The 16,535-nt window shown below is 46.9% G+C and overlaps 1 protein-coding gene across 1 annotated transcript in view; it reads left to right on the top strand.

Moving 5' to 3' along the window:
- Positions 1–3,584: 3,584 nt before the first annotated feature.
- Positions 3,585–16,535, top strand: part of PRKCB (protein kinase C beta) — a 327,110-nt gene continuing 314,159 nt past the window's right edge. Inside the window, exons 1-3 of the mRNA XM_077760560.1 lie at positions 3,585–3,723; positions 4,223–4,343; positions 4,527–4,558. Of these exons, the coding sequence (XP_077616686.1) occupies positions 3,585–3,723; positions 4,223–4,343; positions 4,527–4,558 (292 nt within the window). The remainder of the gene's footprint in view (positions 3,724–4,222; positions 4,344–4,526; positions 4,559–16,535) is intronic.

Here is a 16,535-nt window from a genome sequence, read left to right as displayed (position 1 = left end):
CCGCCCAGGTTTCCTGACAGCCACTGAAATTTGGAAGAGACAAGGAAGGGTTCTTCTTTGAAGCCTCCAGAGGGAGTAGGGGACCTGTTGAAATCTTGATTTCAGACTTCTGGCCTCCAAAATTGTAAAAAAATCAATTTCTGTTGTTTTTAGCCCACCTGGTTTTGTGATAATTTGTTATGGCACCCACAGGAACCTTGAAGCTCGGACTTAAGAGACTTTGGACTTCATTCCTGGCCAGAGCAAGCTGCCTCCTGTTACCTCTGAATCTTTCAAGTGGCAGGCATTCATGCCTTTATTAGCAGGGTGGACTGTGTGGGGCTCTGGTGACCTGGAGGGCCCACAGCGAATCTATAGCAAGTCTTTAGGTCCATGTGGCACCAAGCCGTGTTGTCACCATGTCTTACCTCATCTACTCAAATGATCTCGGCTGCTTCTCTTGCTTCTATTCTATCCCCTATTGAGTCTACTTTCCACACAGTATCTGGGGTAATTTTAAAAACAACAACAATAACAGGGGCACCTGGGTGGCTCAGTCGGTTAAGCATCTGACTTTGGCTCAAGTCATGAACTCACTTGTGAGTTCAAGCCCTACCTTGAGCTCTCTTGCTGTCAGCAAAGAGCTTGCTTCAGATCCTCTGTCTTCCTCTCTCTCTTCCCCTCCCCCACGTGCATGCATGCTTTCTCTCACTGTTTCTCAAAAATAAACATTTAAACAACAACAACAACAACAAACAAAAAAAGAAGCAAGTCATCAGGCCGCTTCTCTGCTCTCAACTGTCCAATAGCTTCCTGTTCCCTGGAATGAAATCCAGACTCCTTACAAGTCTACAATGCGCTGCTATCTACTGACCTTGACTTCTTGTACCCTTTGCCTCCCCATTCTCCACTCCAGCCACAGAGGCCTCTTTCCTCTTTCTCCAGTATGCTGAGCACACTCCTTCCCCAGGTCCTTTGCATTTGCTTGTTATCCCTGTCTGGAACACTCTACCCTCAGATAGCCCCCTGTGGCTCACCCTCTCACTTCTTTCAGATCTTTTCTCAGATACCCCCTTAGGAGAAAAGATTTTCCTGGCCATTGTCACTCTTCATTTCTTTACCACGTTTTCCTGTTTCTTTTACGGCATCAACTCTACACCACCTAGTATAGATTTGTTAGTTTATTAGGTTATAGCCTATCTTGCCTATTAGACTGTAAGCTCCATGAAGGCGGGGCCTTCGTTTATTTTATTTAACAGTGTGTGGAACAACACCTAGCTGGTGCTCAATAAGTTCATTGCTAAATGAATGAACAAGCAAATGAATGGGTGAGGGAATGTGGGTTCCGTGTAACCATACCTTGCTTCCTAGAGAAGTCAAAATCTGGATATTTAGGTGAAATTCTATACCCAATATGAACAAAAAAATAAATTTGCTTGGCTGCCTAAGGAAAAAAAAAGGCATCCAAGGGCCACCAGTTTGATACCCCCACCCTAGGGATCTGGGTCCAATGGGAACTGTGTTCCCTCATCCTCACATGGTTCAGCCCCTCCAGGGATCCAGTGTTTCTTTAGGATCCACCAGCCCTTGCATCTCCAGGCCCGGGCCCCATGAGGTACTGTTTGTTGTTACAGAGCAAAGTCATCCAGAGCACTTCGTTCAAAAGGCAGGATGTGGGCTGCAAGCTTCCAGCTCATCGGTTCAAAGGAAATCTCCTTCAGCAGCAATGTCTCCTGGGATGTTTTCCCAAGCCTCCCTGGTTGGTTATGGGGCCTCTTAAAGGACTAATAATAGACAGGCGCATCCAGTTTCCAAAACACATCAACCTTAAAAGTGAATGCTATTTTTTCCTCCTTACCTTTGAATTCCTATGCAGCAGAGGCCATTCTATTAACACAGCCCTTGCTCTCCACATGCAGCCTAATTATGACTTACCACTTGGTACCTTCTAGGCAAAATCATCATGGTGGTACCTGAGCTTCATTAGGCAGGAGCTCAGTGTAGCTGGTTCAACGCCACCCTGTTCTCTTTCACGCCTGTTCACGCCTTTATCACCAGTAGGCTTTGTAGTTAGGCTGGCCTAACCTCTCCATTCAACAACAGCGTGACTTTGGGTGTATATCTTAATCAGCCTGAGCCATGCCATCCTTATTCATAATGAAAATTCTGGACTTACACAAGGCCGTTGTTGTAAGGACTAAGGAAGACAATGCAAGTACCTGTGACATCTACCTACCACTTGATTCTTATTATTATTGAACACCTACAGGACATGGTGTGGGGTAAGGGATAGTGACCTTTAAGCTTTCATTTGCTCACTTACTTAACGTAATCACTTACTCTTTCAACCAATATTTATTGGGCTCTGGGAAGGTGTGAGACACGGAGTTTGGCTCTGACGATGCAGTGGTGAGCAGGACCTGCTCTCAGAGCCTAGGTCTAGTAAGAAGTTCATAGTCCAATGCAGTGCTGTGTTCCCAGAGAGTAGGGCATGGTTGGGGGGATGTTTGAGACACAGGGCATGGGTAGGGAACTAAATTACACTGCATTATTTACTCATCTAGACAATTGTCGTTCTTTTTGGTTACCTTTCTATCCTTGAGATTCCATCCAGGAGTGGGCCCCAGTTGGATGTGTGTCTTTAGTATCTATCTAATATTTGTTAATTCCCTGCTTTAACACATAGAAGAAGCCTCCAGATGCAGGTGTTTTAGGCAGGTGGCAGCATCTGGAGAAATTTTACTACTATGAATCCCTCTTGCTATTCAAACTCAACAACCGGATAGACTTTTTTTTCAGATGGTGCACAGATATGACCAGGATTTGTGAAGATGGGTCCCCATCAGCCACATTTTACAGTTGAAGAAACTGAGTCTCTTGGTGGAAGGGAGTAGGGAGTTCTCTTCAAAATGGTTGGGCAAGCAAAGCCAAGAGAAGTCTTTGTGGTGATTATATATATATTATATAATATATATTATATACATATAAAAGAGAGAGAGATGTGTATATACATATATATACATGTACGCTGTCTCACACACACACACATATAATAATAATATTGCTCCTCCCCTACCTCTGCAGTAAGTGTGTGCGTATGTGTGTGTAAGTGTGTGGAGACACAGGCCTTTCCGAGTGAGTGACAGCGGGAGTCCATCCCTCCAGGAGACGCGTGCAGAATGACCAATGGAATGGAGGCGGGGTGGATGGGTACCAGTCTCTGCAGAGGCCGGGTGGAATCCGTCGCGCCCACCCTCGCCACCTCCCACCCCCAGTCCCCGTCAGTCCTTCCGCTCTGGGTTCTCCAGGGGGCGCACCCAAGGTGCTCATCCCCTTAATGCAATCCCAGGCCCAGGAGTGGGGCAGGGGAGCGAGGCTCAGGTCTGACGATCGCAGGCTGCGGTCCCCGCGCCGCAGCGCTGCGGCGGTGAGCACCTCGCTGGGAGGCCGGCAGCCTCCGGGGTGCCAGTATGTAAAGCAGCTGGCGGCGCTGGGCGGGGCCTGGGCGCGATGCAAATGACGGAGGCGGGGCCTGCCCGGGGCTCCGCCTCCCTCCCCCGCANCCCGGGCCCGGCTCCTCCCGGCTCCGGCTCCCCGCGCGCAAGATGGCTGACCCGGCTGCGGGGCCGCCGCCGAGCGAGGGCGAGGAGAGCACCGTGCGCTTCGCCCGCAAAGGCGCCCTCCGGCAGAAGNTGCACTGTCCTGCGGCTTCCTCCTCCCCGGCCCCAGACGGCCGGCCGCAGGGTGCCTCCGGCTCGCTCTTCTCTCCTGCCGCCCCGCGAGCGCCCCGGGGCCGCGTCGCGGGCTCTGGCTCTCCAGCTGCTCCGAGCGCGGGATGGCTGTCCCTCCCTGGAGTGCCCGCTCGCCCGGGGTTCCCCGTCTCCCCGCCTCCTTCCAGGCTCGAGGCGCCTGCACCCCCTCCCCTCCTTTCCGGGGGCAGTGCCCCGGGAGTCCTGTCTATCTCCCCGCGGGCGTGGGGCATCCTTTCCTCCCCTTCTGCGTCTCCCGCCGTGGCGCCCCGGGTTCTCTCTTATTGCGCTTTCCTGCGGGCCAGGGTTCGCCTTCGCGCTCCTCGGTTTTCCTCTCGCTTCACTGCGGGGATCTTTATTCCCCAGCTCTCACCCCGTCCCTCTAGACATGGGGAGTCCTTTCTCTCTTCGCAGACCCCTGGGGAACAGCACCGCCGAGGGGTCTCTCTTATCCTCCCTCTGGATGCGGTTTTATGTCTTCTCTCTCCCCGAAGGTACCGGGGCATCTCTGTGGGCAGATCTCCCGCCTGCCCCCTACCCTCCTTGCGACGGAAACGCTCCCCCCATCCCGCCACCTGGTGGTCGCAGCCTCCCTCTTCTGCCTTCCGAGGGGAGGTGGGGGTTACCGCCGAGCTCCCAGCTGCCCCCTCCACCAAAGGCGGAAGACTCTTGGGCATCCGCCTGTGGCTTGGAGGTTGCACCTGGGGTAAAGGGGCCGGGGAAGGGGGGTGACGTGGGGGAACTAGCTGGTGGCTGGGCCCCGAGGGCTTGCTGACATGCCTGTTTCTGCCTTTGCAGGGGCTTCGGGAAGCAAGGATTCCAGTGCCAAGGTAGGCAGTGGGGCTCTGGGGATGCCCAGTTTGTGGGAAGAGATGGTGAAAAAGACTTTCTAGAAGTGACTGAGTTAGGCAGGGAGTGAAGGAATCACTTCTGCCGGAGTGACCTGCCAAGCTAGGAATGCATCACCACCAAAGGTCCCTTTTAAAGTGTGCGTGTATGTGGGGCAGCGGTGCTCCATCCGGGAAAGCTGAGTGCAGTGGGGGACCCTGCCTGCCAAGCAAGAGCATGCACCCTGTCTGCCTTCCCTGCCACGGAAGAGTCCAATCCTGCCCCCTGCACCTATCTTGCTTGGCCAGTCCTGCTTCTGGAGGAAGTGTCTCCAGGGGCCATTTCGGGGAGGATCCTTCCTCAGAGAGGCCCTTCCTCATCTCACACAGAGACGTTCTGCCTCTTCCCCTGCTTCACAGAAGTCTGCGCAGGTGGCTGCCGCCTCTGCATATGGTGCATCCCCTAGAAAGGTGCCCGTGGTTGTCCCCTGGGCCTCCGCCTTCTCTGAAAGAGGTCGTTCCAGATGGGGTGCCTCACAGGCGCTGGTTTAAATTGCCTTTTCCATCTTCTGGCTACCTTCAGGAAGGACTCCAAGTGATTGGTTACCTGGGTCCTTGCACCTGGTTTGAGATCCTTGACCCTAGCCAGGGATGCTAAACCTAGTACTTGTATTCCTGTGTCAGGTAGCCTTGGCCATCCCTCCTTGCAAATTTGCTCTCCATGGTCAGATTATCTGCGGATTTGTTTAGCCCTTAAGGTGTCCAACATTTTTTGAATTTGATGTCCACATTTAGAACTGGGAGATTTCACATACATCCTTGGATTTCCAACTTCAAGTTTGATGAGAATTGGACCCACTTTCTTGTTGGAATAGTCTTTTGGAGCCATTTTCATAGAGAGGGGCACACATTCACCATTTTATCTCAGTCCTTCCCAGCTGGGCCCGCTTCACCCAGAATTTCTGGCTCTGGTAGGCATTCAAGTTTGCAACTTCTGTTCTGGGAAGTTTTTTCTCCCCCTCCCCAATTTTTAGCCATGTGTGGTTGAGTTTGGTGAGAAATGTCTCATTTCTGGGGTGTGTCTTCGGGGCAAACTGACCGCGCTGGGGAGCTGGTTTAGATCAGAAGAAGAAAGCATTTGAGCGCCCAAAAGTCTGCGACGTGACTTAGCACTAATTTTTGTTGTAGCACCTCCACCCTCCAGGGAAAAGTCCAGTGATCCCTGGTGAGTGTGGGTGGCATTGTCAGTTGTACTTGGTGCTCTCAGTGTGGCACTGCTGTCTTCTGAGACTTGCAGGTTCCTTCAACTACGACCTAGGGAAGAGCTGGCCCATCCAGTGAGCCTTACGGACCTGCCCAGCCTCTCTTACCAAGGTGTGGAGCCCCTGTCTCACGCTCTGCACCAGACAACTTCCCAAATCCTTTTATTATTTTTTTCCAGTTTTACATACTTTTTAAAAGTTTATTTATTTTGAGAGGGAGAGCACACACGAGTAGAGGAAGGGTAGAGAGAGAGAGAGAGAGGGAGAGAGAGAATCCCAAGCAGGTTCCACATTGTCAGCACAGAGCCCGACATGGGGCTCGAACCCACGAACTGTGGGATCATGACCTGAGCTGAAATCNGAGCACACACGAGTAGAGGAAGGGTAGAGAGAGAGAGAGAGAGGGAGAGAGAGAATCCCAAGCAGGTTCCACATTGTCAGCACAGAGCCCGACATGGGGCTCGAACCCACGAACTGTGGGATCATGACCTGAGCTGAAATCAAGAGTCAGATGCTTAACCGACTGAGCCACCCAGGTGCCCCTCTTATTTTTATTTTATTATTATTATTTTAATTGAAGTATAATTAACATACAGTGTTATGTTAGTTTCAAGTCTTCCCGAATCCCTTTAAAGTGGCAACAACTTAGGCTCTGTTGCAAACAGATTGTTTTCTAGAATTTGGCCCCTGAAGCAGAATATCAGTGGTGTCTTAGTACTGGAATGTGTAGATGATCTTTGAGGTTACTTTTCACTTTCATGCATCCATTTCTGTCTTTGTCACTTGCTGGTGTCGAGGGTGATTTTTTAATATTTTTATTGCTGCTTTCCCACTCGCTCCACAGACACTGATGCATGGGGAAGTCACTCTGGATGTGTAGGTGATGGCATATCTGAAGCAGGAGATCCTGTTTCTCAAAGCCTGGAAAGTGGTAGGAATTTTCTGGTGTAGTGAGAATAAAGCAGAATTAAGTTTCCAATCAAATACAGCAACTTCAGAAGTAGAAGTACTTATTATTATTTGCATTATTATTATTATTATTATTTTTAATCACCTTTATTTTCCTTCTGTCCCTGAGAGGCAATGTAGTGTAGTGGACATAGATGTACAGGCCATCAGGCAAGTCACTGTGAGTTTGAATCTAGCTTCGAGGCTTCCCAGCCATGTTACTGAGCTCAGGTTCCTTGTCTATAAAATGGGTCCAATAAATAGGACCTACCTTAAAAAGTTGCTTAGTAGCTCGAAGCTGTTGCGTATGAGATGTTTGGATCAGAGCTCAGCACGGAGTAAGCACTCAGAGCACATCGGCTCCTGTGATTGTCCCCCAACTACCCCAGTGTTGGGGCGGGTGTGAGAGAAGACTGTCTCTAAAGGGTTGCTTTGCCATGGAGCCAGCTGCCAGGTGAGAGCCGAAATCCAGCTGTGAATGGCTGGTCACCCATGTCACTGTTTTGGCAGTATATTCCATCTGGGCAGGAGTGGAAAGAAGCAAGAGAGGGGGAGAGGGCAGACCGGCAGCCCCTGACATAGAGATGCTTAGGTTGGAGGGAGGCAGCCAGGAAGGGGAGAACGTTACCTGATGATCTGCTCAGAGTTACCTGCGACTGAATTTGGAACCACCTGAATATTTTGGCACCACCAATTTCCTCTTAAACTGTGCCCAGTTAAAATGGGATCAACATTTTATAGAGAATACATAAGGTTTATGTATGTATGTAGGTATGTATGTATTTTTAAGAGAGAGAGAAAAAGAGAGAGAGAGAGAGAAAGCACGCAAGTGAGCAAGGGGCAGAGAGAGAGAGAGGGAGAGAGAAACCCATGAGGCGCAGAGAGGGTGCAGAGCCCGAACTCACCAGAGGCCGGGCTCGATCTTATCAACTGTGAGATCATGACCTGAGCTGAAGTGCGGTGCTTCACTGACTGAGCCACCCAGGGGCTCCAAGGATACATAAGGTTTTAGTTTCTTACTTGAGTCAGAGGTCCAGAGCCCAGGATCCTGGGTCCTTTCAGTTTTCTGCTCCACCATCCAGAAAGTGCCAATAAGCTCATGGCCCGAGAAGGAAGCTAGACTATCCAGTCATCGCATCTTTGTTTCAGCCAGCAAGGAGGAAAGGGCAAAAAGAAAGGCAAAGGCCACATGGTCACTGCCCCTTCTGGAACTTGCTGTGAGATACTTCTGCCTCTCTGCTACTAGGTCAGACTAAATCGCCTACCGGCACAGTGTTACAAAAGGGTATATGGAAAATGTAATGTTAATTTCAAGTCGCCCTGTTCCCAGCTACAGGTTAGGGCAGCGGGGTGTTCCATTTCAAAAGCAGAAGGGGAGAGGGGCTTTAGTCTGCACCGTTCTTGGATAGGAGGTGTGTAGGATGATCCTAAGGCACGGAACCCACCGAGCCTCCATACTCCATCTTGCTGCCATGGAAACGGGATGCTGGGAGGGGCTGAGGGAGGAAGGATGGGAAGTCCATCAGCCATGGGAAATCATGGATGTCTGTGTGCTCAGGGGAGCGTATGGATAGATTTCCTTATTTTTGTGCTGCTAGAGGACAAAATTCTAGATTGCCACATAGTTTCTCCCCTTTTTGTTACCCATGTTCTCTATGTTCTATAAAACCACTCTCCGTGAGATAGTTTAAGGCCTCTGGTGACAGGATGCTAGGGCTGAGCATCCGTATCATGAAACTAAATTCTGGATAATAAGTGGGGCCCCCAGGAAAGCAAGGCCGACTTTTCTCTGGCATTCTTTAGAGAACCTTAGAACTTGCATTTGTGTGTTAATTGTAATGAAAAACAAGCCTTTGGGTGGCTTTAGACTCTTACCCCAAGAAGCTTTTGCAGTTTTGCAGAGAGAAAAACTAATTAAATTTTTGAAAAATGTTTGTTTATTTTTGAGGGAGAGAGAGAGTGTTCAGGGGAGGGGCAGACAGAGTGGGAGACACAGAATTTGAAGCAGGTTCCAGGCTCTGATCTGTCAGCACAGAGCCCCGTGTGGGGCTTGAACTCAAGAACTGCAGGATCATGACCTGAGCTGAAGTCTGAGCTACTCAGGTGCCCCAAAACTATTTTTTTTTAAAAAAGAAGTTATTTTAGTATAAACTGGCAAGCAATACCATTTAGAGACTCAGAATTCATAGCATGGGTTTGGAGTCGGGTAGAGCTGACTCTCAATCTCTGCTCTGCCACCTACTTTGTGAACTTGGGTAAATCATCCACCTGTAGTGGCCTCAGTTTCCTCATCTGTAAAATGGGGCTAATAGTACCTATTTCATAGGGTTATTGTGCATACTAAGGTGCAAGAGAAATGTCCACAGTCAGTATCCATGACTCTAAGTGGGATGATCATTATTACTTGATTTGTGGTAGGAAACTCTGTCAAAGTGGGAGAGTTCATTCTGGAAGTCGTTGAATGACTAGGCTGCTTTCGTGTATTTAGGTGGGTTTTCCTCTCAGATGTGTTTCTTCATAGGCTCTGGGCAACACCAGTGTGTGCACTGTTCAGCCAGCCAGGCTTGTTCAGATTCTCTTTTCTCACCCTTTCCTCGTGAGAAAGATCTCAAATTGTCAGGGACTCTCTAGAAAAACCCCAGAGCACTAGTTTTCTGACTATAAAGACCTAGCAGGGATGATTATAATGAGTAAGCCAGCTCTTCCCTTTCCTGTGGAGATTCAAAAGCGGTTTAACCTTTTAATAGAAGTTATTCTTTAAGAACCCCAAAATGTTGCATAAACTCAACCACTGCTGTTTTTATCAGTGTCGACTCTGTGGGATACAAGTGTATTTTAGTGTGTAGTCAACACATACATATTAAACACATACAGATTAAAATACGCTCTTTTTAAAAACAACAATCAGGGGCGCCTGGGTGGCTTAGTCAGTTAAGTGTCCGACTTTCGCTTAGGTCACGATCTCGCGGTTCGTGGGTTTGAGCCCCGCGTCGGGCTCTGTGCTGACTGCCAGCTCAGAGCCTGGAGCCTGTTTCAGAGTCTGTGTCTCCCTCTCTCTCTGACCCTCCCCTGCTCACACTGTCTCTCTGTCTCCTAGAAATAAATAAAAATATTTTAAAAAAACCAACAACAATCAAAGCTGAATCAGGTTTATTTTCTTTTTGGCATCGTTTTCCCTGGCAGCTTATAATACAATATCCTATACTTCAGGTAGAACTTTCTCATAAAGAGGTATTTTTAAAATTAAATTAAATTTAATTAGATTAAATTTATTTTATGTTATTTTATTTTATTTTATTTCTTTGTTTTTTGTACAATAATTCAGTAAGGCTGTGAGCTACTGGAGTGTCCTTCTATTATTCCATTTCCCTTCCAGAAGCAGGTCCCAGAGGCCTGTGGGTGAAACTCTGCTCACCTCAGCTTTTTCTGAATGTGTCCTGAGGGTTCTATGTGGATCAAAGACAGAAGGTCCTTGACTTTGTATTTGATGGTTTGACTTTTTTATTTTTTCTGTCCCTCCCCTGCTCCCATGCATGCTGTCTCTCTTTGAAAAATAAATAAATATTCAAAAAAATTAAAAAAAATCTTTAGCCGGGGGGCCCTTGGTGGCTCAGTCATGATCTCGTGGTTCACGAGTTGGAACCTCATATCAGACTCTCTGCTGTCAGCATAGAGCCCGCTTCGGATTGTGTCTCCCTCTCTCTGCCCCTCTTCCAGTTGTGCAAGCTCTCTCTCTCTTTCTCAAAAATAAACAAACATTAAAAAAATATTTAGGTGAATTGATACTGCGTCTGAAAAAGGAGGGCTGATTTGTTGGAGAGGCAACAGTAAATTCATTTTGAGCGGTCGAGCACTTGGGGCAAGCTCAAAATGTCACGGCAACAGAATGCCTTTCTAAGTAAATATGGAAAATACCACCTTTGGAAATGTAGTTGATATGATATGCAGGTTCTTAGAAAGTAATTAAAAAGATACGTTGTGGGGTGCCTGGGTGGCTCAGTCGGTTAAGCGTCAGACTTTGGCTCAGGTCATGATCGAGTCCCACATCGGACTCTGTGCTGACAGCTAGCTCAGAGCCTGGAGCCTGTTTTGCATTCTTTGTCTCCCTCTTTCTCTGACTCTCCCCTGCTCACGCTGCCTCTCTCTCTCTCTCTATCAGAAATAAATAAAACATTAAAAAAAAAATAAGATACCAGTGATACTCCAAGTATCTAAGTGATACTCCAAGTGGGCTGCCTAGAACCACGTACAGCATGTTTATGGTGTATTTGAGTCAAGAAAGAAAAAGATAACAGAGAAGCTAATTGGTCAAAAGATGAACTGAAGTTTTGACAATTATTTATGTGTATTCTTGTTATTGGAGTCTCTCTTCTTTCTCTGTCTCTTTCTTCCTAGCTTTCTGTTTCTGTCTCTGTGCGTATGTGCACACACGCATGTATATAAAAGCATATGTAAATACATCAGTATGTCATAGTTTTGAGAATATGCATCTCCTTTTGATGCTTTTCAGCTACAGGTAGTTAAATTACTACAAATACAGTTTAAAATCCATGCTTTGCTCTTTTGATTTTGTAGTCCAGTTAATTCTTGGGTGGGTAGAAGGATCAGCTGAATATTTCACCAGCTCTGGATGATGGATTCAAAAGCTTGGTCTCATCATTTTTGGCATTTGATCTAATTTCATGGATTCTTTGACTTGACTCATCCTATTTCTCCACTGAAATTGTGTGATATCATACAGATAGGTCGTTGGCCTTTTTATAAGGATACAAAAACCACAGTGTTTACATGTGGCATTTGGAGATGTGATGCCTGCTTGAAAATCTGGTAGGAACTTTGTATGTTTATTACATGCATTTATCCATCCATCCATCCATCCATCCATCCATCCATCCATCCATCCTTCCATCCATCCATCCTTCCATCCATCCATCCTTCCATCCATCCATCCATCCATCCATCCATCCATCCTTCCTTCCATATATTCATTCATGCTTCCAAAAAAATTCACTCATTATGTTCTGTATGTCAGGAACTATTTTAGATGGCAGGAATACAACGGTGAATGAGCTCAAGAAGATCCTAATGTCATGCAGCTTACAGTGTAAATATTCTACAAATCATGGGGTGGCTGGGTGGCTCATTGGTTGAGCATCTGACTTCAGCTCAGGTCTTTATCACGCTTTGTGAGTTCGAGACCCATATCGGGCTCTCTGCTGTCAGCACCGAACCTGCCTCAGTGCCTCTGTCCCCTCTCTCTCTGTGCTTCCCACACTTGCACTGTTTCACAAAAATAAATAAAACATTAAAAAAATGATATTCTACAAATCACTGGACCAATATTTAACTGTACTTTTGTTAAGTGCTTTGCAGGAAAGGTACAGGGTGCTGTGAGAACTTATAAGGGGGATGTGAACCTATGCAATGGTTGGGGGGGGGGGCGTCAGGGAATTCTTTGGTCTGAGAATTAAAAAGGAAAAACAAAAGGCAGATAACTTCCCATTCTCTGAAGTAATGGGAAAGTCTGAGTTGCCAGGAATCCAGAGCTAAAAAATCTGTAGTTTGAAGCTGCTCTCGTCCTGGATAAAGATCCACAGAAGGTCTTATCTCTGTCACATTCTGCAGGGAAGCCNGTTCTACTGTTAATTTCCTGAGGAACCTCCACACTGTTTCCCAGAGGGGCTGTACCAGTTTACATTCCCACCAACAGTGTAGGAGGGTGCCCATTTCTCCACATCCTCGCCAGCATCTAGAGTTCTCTGATTTGCTCATTTTAGCCCCTCTGACTGGCGTGAGGTGGTATCTCAGTGTGGTTTTGATTTGTATTTCCCTGATGAGGAGGGATGCTGAGCATCATTTCATGTGTCTGTTGGCCATCTGGATGTCCTCTTTGGAGATATGTCTGTTCATATCGGGAAGCCCTGACTCTTGACTTGTGCCATGGTCACGAGTAAGATGAATATTTAGTAGAGTCAGATAGCTGCTTCCCTCTCAGTTCGACAAAGAACTTCATTACCTCCTAGCTAATAACCCAGATAATAAGCTGGCTTCTTTGTTGTTTTAGGGGTTGCAGTTTGATGTGGAGAAAAATCAGATCATTTTGGAGGTGGAAGAGCAAGTCTGAGCTGACAGATTGAGAATAAGTAAAAAGGGAGTGTGAAGCATCTCAGTGAGAGGCATCTGAACTGAAAGCCAATTTTTAGGGACACAGGATTACTCGTCTTGCCTCCTGGATACCTTCCTTACCCTGGGTTGAGGTCTGATGTTCTACAGCTGTTCATTTTGTTGACTTAGGCAGTGTTTTCTCTCATTTGGAGGATAATTTGTAAGTAGCTTCACAGTAAGCCCCATTGAATCACATGCAGAAAATGATCTCCGTCTTTTCTGATCTCGGTTTGGTGCTAATGTGTCTTTAACGCCGCTCTAACACAAATTTGGGCACTTAATAAATGTTCTTTATTTTTTATTATAAAAGAACTACAGAGAATTATGAGCACATAGGGATATGTTAGTTTCTACCCATAAACCATCCCCTCACGTTCCCCCCCTCCCCCCGACTTTAGCCTAATGTCAAGCCTTGTTCTGTTTTACCTCTGGGTCTAATTTCATACTGGCTATATTGTTTTTCCCAGAAATGGTTGGTATTGGAAGAAAGCTCAATGTAGCAGAGAATTGAAAGACATCACAATTGCAGGGTTTGGAAGAGATGGTGGCTTTTATTCAGAAGTATCAATCTTTTAATATTACTGTTGGTATTGTTGCTGTTACTTTTTATTGTCTTCTGTCCTGCTTGTTTGTGTCTCCTGGATGTCTTCTTTTCCCTCAGCACACACAGAGAACTTTGCCCTACTGAATCTGAAGAACTGAGGCCCAGACTGGGAGGGTTCAGATGCCTTCCTGTTGAGTCTTGACACTTACTAAGTAGATGGAAATTAATTTAGCTCAATAATAACCATGTTCCCAGGTGGGGGCGGGAATTCTGGACACTTCTTTTACCTTGCCACTGTCCAGTGACCAGACTTTGGGTTTCTAGATAGATAGTATAAATTGAATTGAGAGGATAGTCTCAAAAATCAGACAGACCTGATTTCAAATCCTGCTCTGTCTCCTTGACTCTATGACCCTGGGCTGGTGAAACCTACCTGGCTTGATCCAACGATCTATCTCTCCATCCATCTACCCCACCAACCCATGTACTAATCCATTTCATCTATCTACTCAGCCATTTTTCCATCCATTCATGTTGAGTGCCTACCATGTTTCAGGTACTGTTTTAGGCACTGAAACTAGAGCAGTGAAGCAGACAGAGTCCCTGCTCTCATGGAGTTTACATTCTAGTGGAAGAAGAAGAGCAATTAATACATAACTTAGAAGAAATACATTGTGGAATGTCCAGTTGTAGTATGGGCTTTGAAGAGGAATCTATCCTTGCCCTTGATGGTCTTCCTGGTCATTGGTGGGGAGACTGGCACATGGCCAGTTAGTCCCGCCACATAAATGAGAAGTGAGATGACATCCTTACTCCTGGGAGGGGTCGAGAAGATTCCACAAAGGAGGTAACATTTGGGAACAGTCTTACAGCAGGAGTGGGAGTTCCCAGATTGACAAGAGGCTGGAGGCTGGGAAGGGTGTTTCAGGCAGAGGACAACTCAAGTTGAGACACATGAAGGAGAGAACACGGCACATGCAGGGAATGGGAAGGAGGACGTGCTGGGGGGGGGAGGGGTGGGCGCGGTGCTTGGAAGGTCAATGTCACATAGGAGGGTTTGGACCTTGTGAAGGCAGAATAGTGACTAGGAGGTGCTTGCTATCAGTGTTCTAAAGCAGGATGTTTGAGGGTGAGGGAAGTGGCTAAACGTTTGAGAAAGAGGAGCATGAAGTGCATTTGAACCAGTAATTGCCGTGACTCAGATCCTGCAATTCCAGGCTTGTGGGGTTGGAGGGCAGGTAAGGGAAACTGAAATGACCATTTAGAGGCTGTCAGGGGTGTCACCGGAGCATCAAGGGGCTATTGCTATTTTTCACACCGTAAAGAGATGTTCGTGTCAGTCATACTGTTGATTGTTCTATTTTGGGAGGTGGTTACTGGGTTATTTTTATGGTTCTAACAATAGGGATATCTCTCTTCCCTGCATCCTTAGGCGGAGAGGGCCGTGGAAATGATTTTTCCTCTGAAAAGAATCCTCCCACTGCCTTCTCCCTCCCGGCTGCTGTCACTTATCCACCACGTGTTAATGGAGCCCGTGCTGCATGGGTGGTGAGGAGTTTGTGCTTTGGAAATTGAAAGGCATTGCCGCCAATCTTAGCTTCTTGTTACAGGGCGGATGAACATATTTCCTTAAACTCTTTGAGCTTTTGTTTCTTTAGAGGTAAAAGGAAACAATAGTATCTTGTTTATAGGGCACAGGTCCAGCAATTCTTTAGTGCCTTGCCTGACATACACTGAGCGCTTGATAAATGGCAGCTATTTGGATTTATTCCTGGGGCCGGGCGCCGTCTTGTCCTTACCAACTCTATAATCCTGTTGGGGAGGCAAATGCAATGATCCCGAGTCAAGGACTTGATGCAGGAAGGAACGTGTTTACACGCTCTGGGCGACAGTATTAGGTGCAGGTGCAACTTACAATGTTTCTGAGCGAGAAACTCTAAGCTGGGGTCAGAGCTGTGACAGGAACACGGGTGAGCAACAGTGTTTTCTGTGCAACAGTTTCCTGGCTTTGGAGGCTTTAATTTGTGGGAAACCTCAGAAGCTGAATTGAGATCTGCGATGGTCCCATCTGCTGCCTTCATTTTGAAAACGTGTTGATGGCATTTCAACTTTAAATAGATTTCTGACCATTTCACTTTTTAAATTTTGAGTTTCCTTCATCCTCCAGATGGAATGTTTACGTGCTCTTTTGGGTTGAAGAAGAAGCTGCCAAATAATGTGGGTGAAGGTGGAGGGTGAAGCCTGCAAGACTGTCTCTTGTGATGATGCTCTCGGGTGATTTTTAGGAGCTAACCGTATTTTGAAGATCTTTATTCCCTCCCTTAAGTGAGGGTCATTATTTAGGATTTTTGTGATGCTGCAAATGACAACTTAGATAGTTATCTGGGTTGTTTTTATGTGTGAGCAAAATGTATGCTTGGGAGTATTGATAATTCTATCTGGGCCAAATAGTGCACATAGGAAAGGAAGATTGGCATAGAGTNGAAAGTCGGACGCTTAACCGACTAAGCCACCCAGGCGCCCCTAAAACAGTTTTTTTAAGTTTATTTATTTTTTAAGAGAGAGAGCGAGAGCATGCACTCATGCACATGAGCACAAAAGGGGCAGAGAGAAAGGGAGAGAGAGAACCCCAAGCAGGTTTTGCACTGTTAGCACAGAGCTTGACACGGGGCTTGATCTCATGAACCGTGAGATCATGAACTGAGTTGAAATCCAGAGTCAAACGCTTAACTGGCTGAGCCACCAGGCGCTCCAGATACACCTCTTTTTGATGACTGGTTTTTCTGTTCTTCCCAGGTTTAAGTCCAGAGTCTTTCCCACGAGTTACAAGTCCTTGTCTGCCCTGGGTCTTCATGAACCATGCTTGTACCTCCCTTTTATTCACTTTTCACTTTTTAGGTAAAGACCCAACTGCTCTTCAGTCAGGATACAGTCCTATCTACCCCAGGGCATTTGCACATACTCTGTTTTCAGCTTCAATTGGTCTTTCCTCTCCTCTTCCCCAGCTTGCCTCCTACTCTTCCTTCAGAACTCAGCTCACTGTCACTTCTTCAGAGAAGCC

This window comes from Crocuta crocuta, unplaced genomic scaffold (genome assembly GCF_008692635.1).
Source record: "Crocuta crocuta isolate KB4526 unplaced genomic scaffold, BGI_CrCroc_1.0 scaffold73, whole genome shotgun sequence".
Lineage (NCBI taxonomy): Eukaryota > Metazoa > Chordata > Mammalia > Carnivora > Hyaenidae > Crocuta > Crocuta crocuta.
Note: the sequence above shows the minus strand (reverse complement) of the source record. Positions and strands in the feature narration are given on the sequence as shown.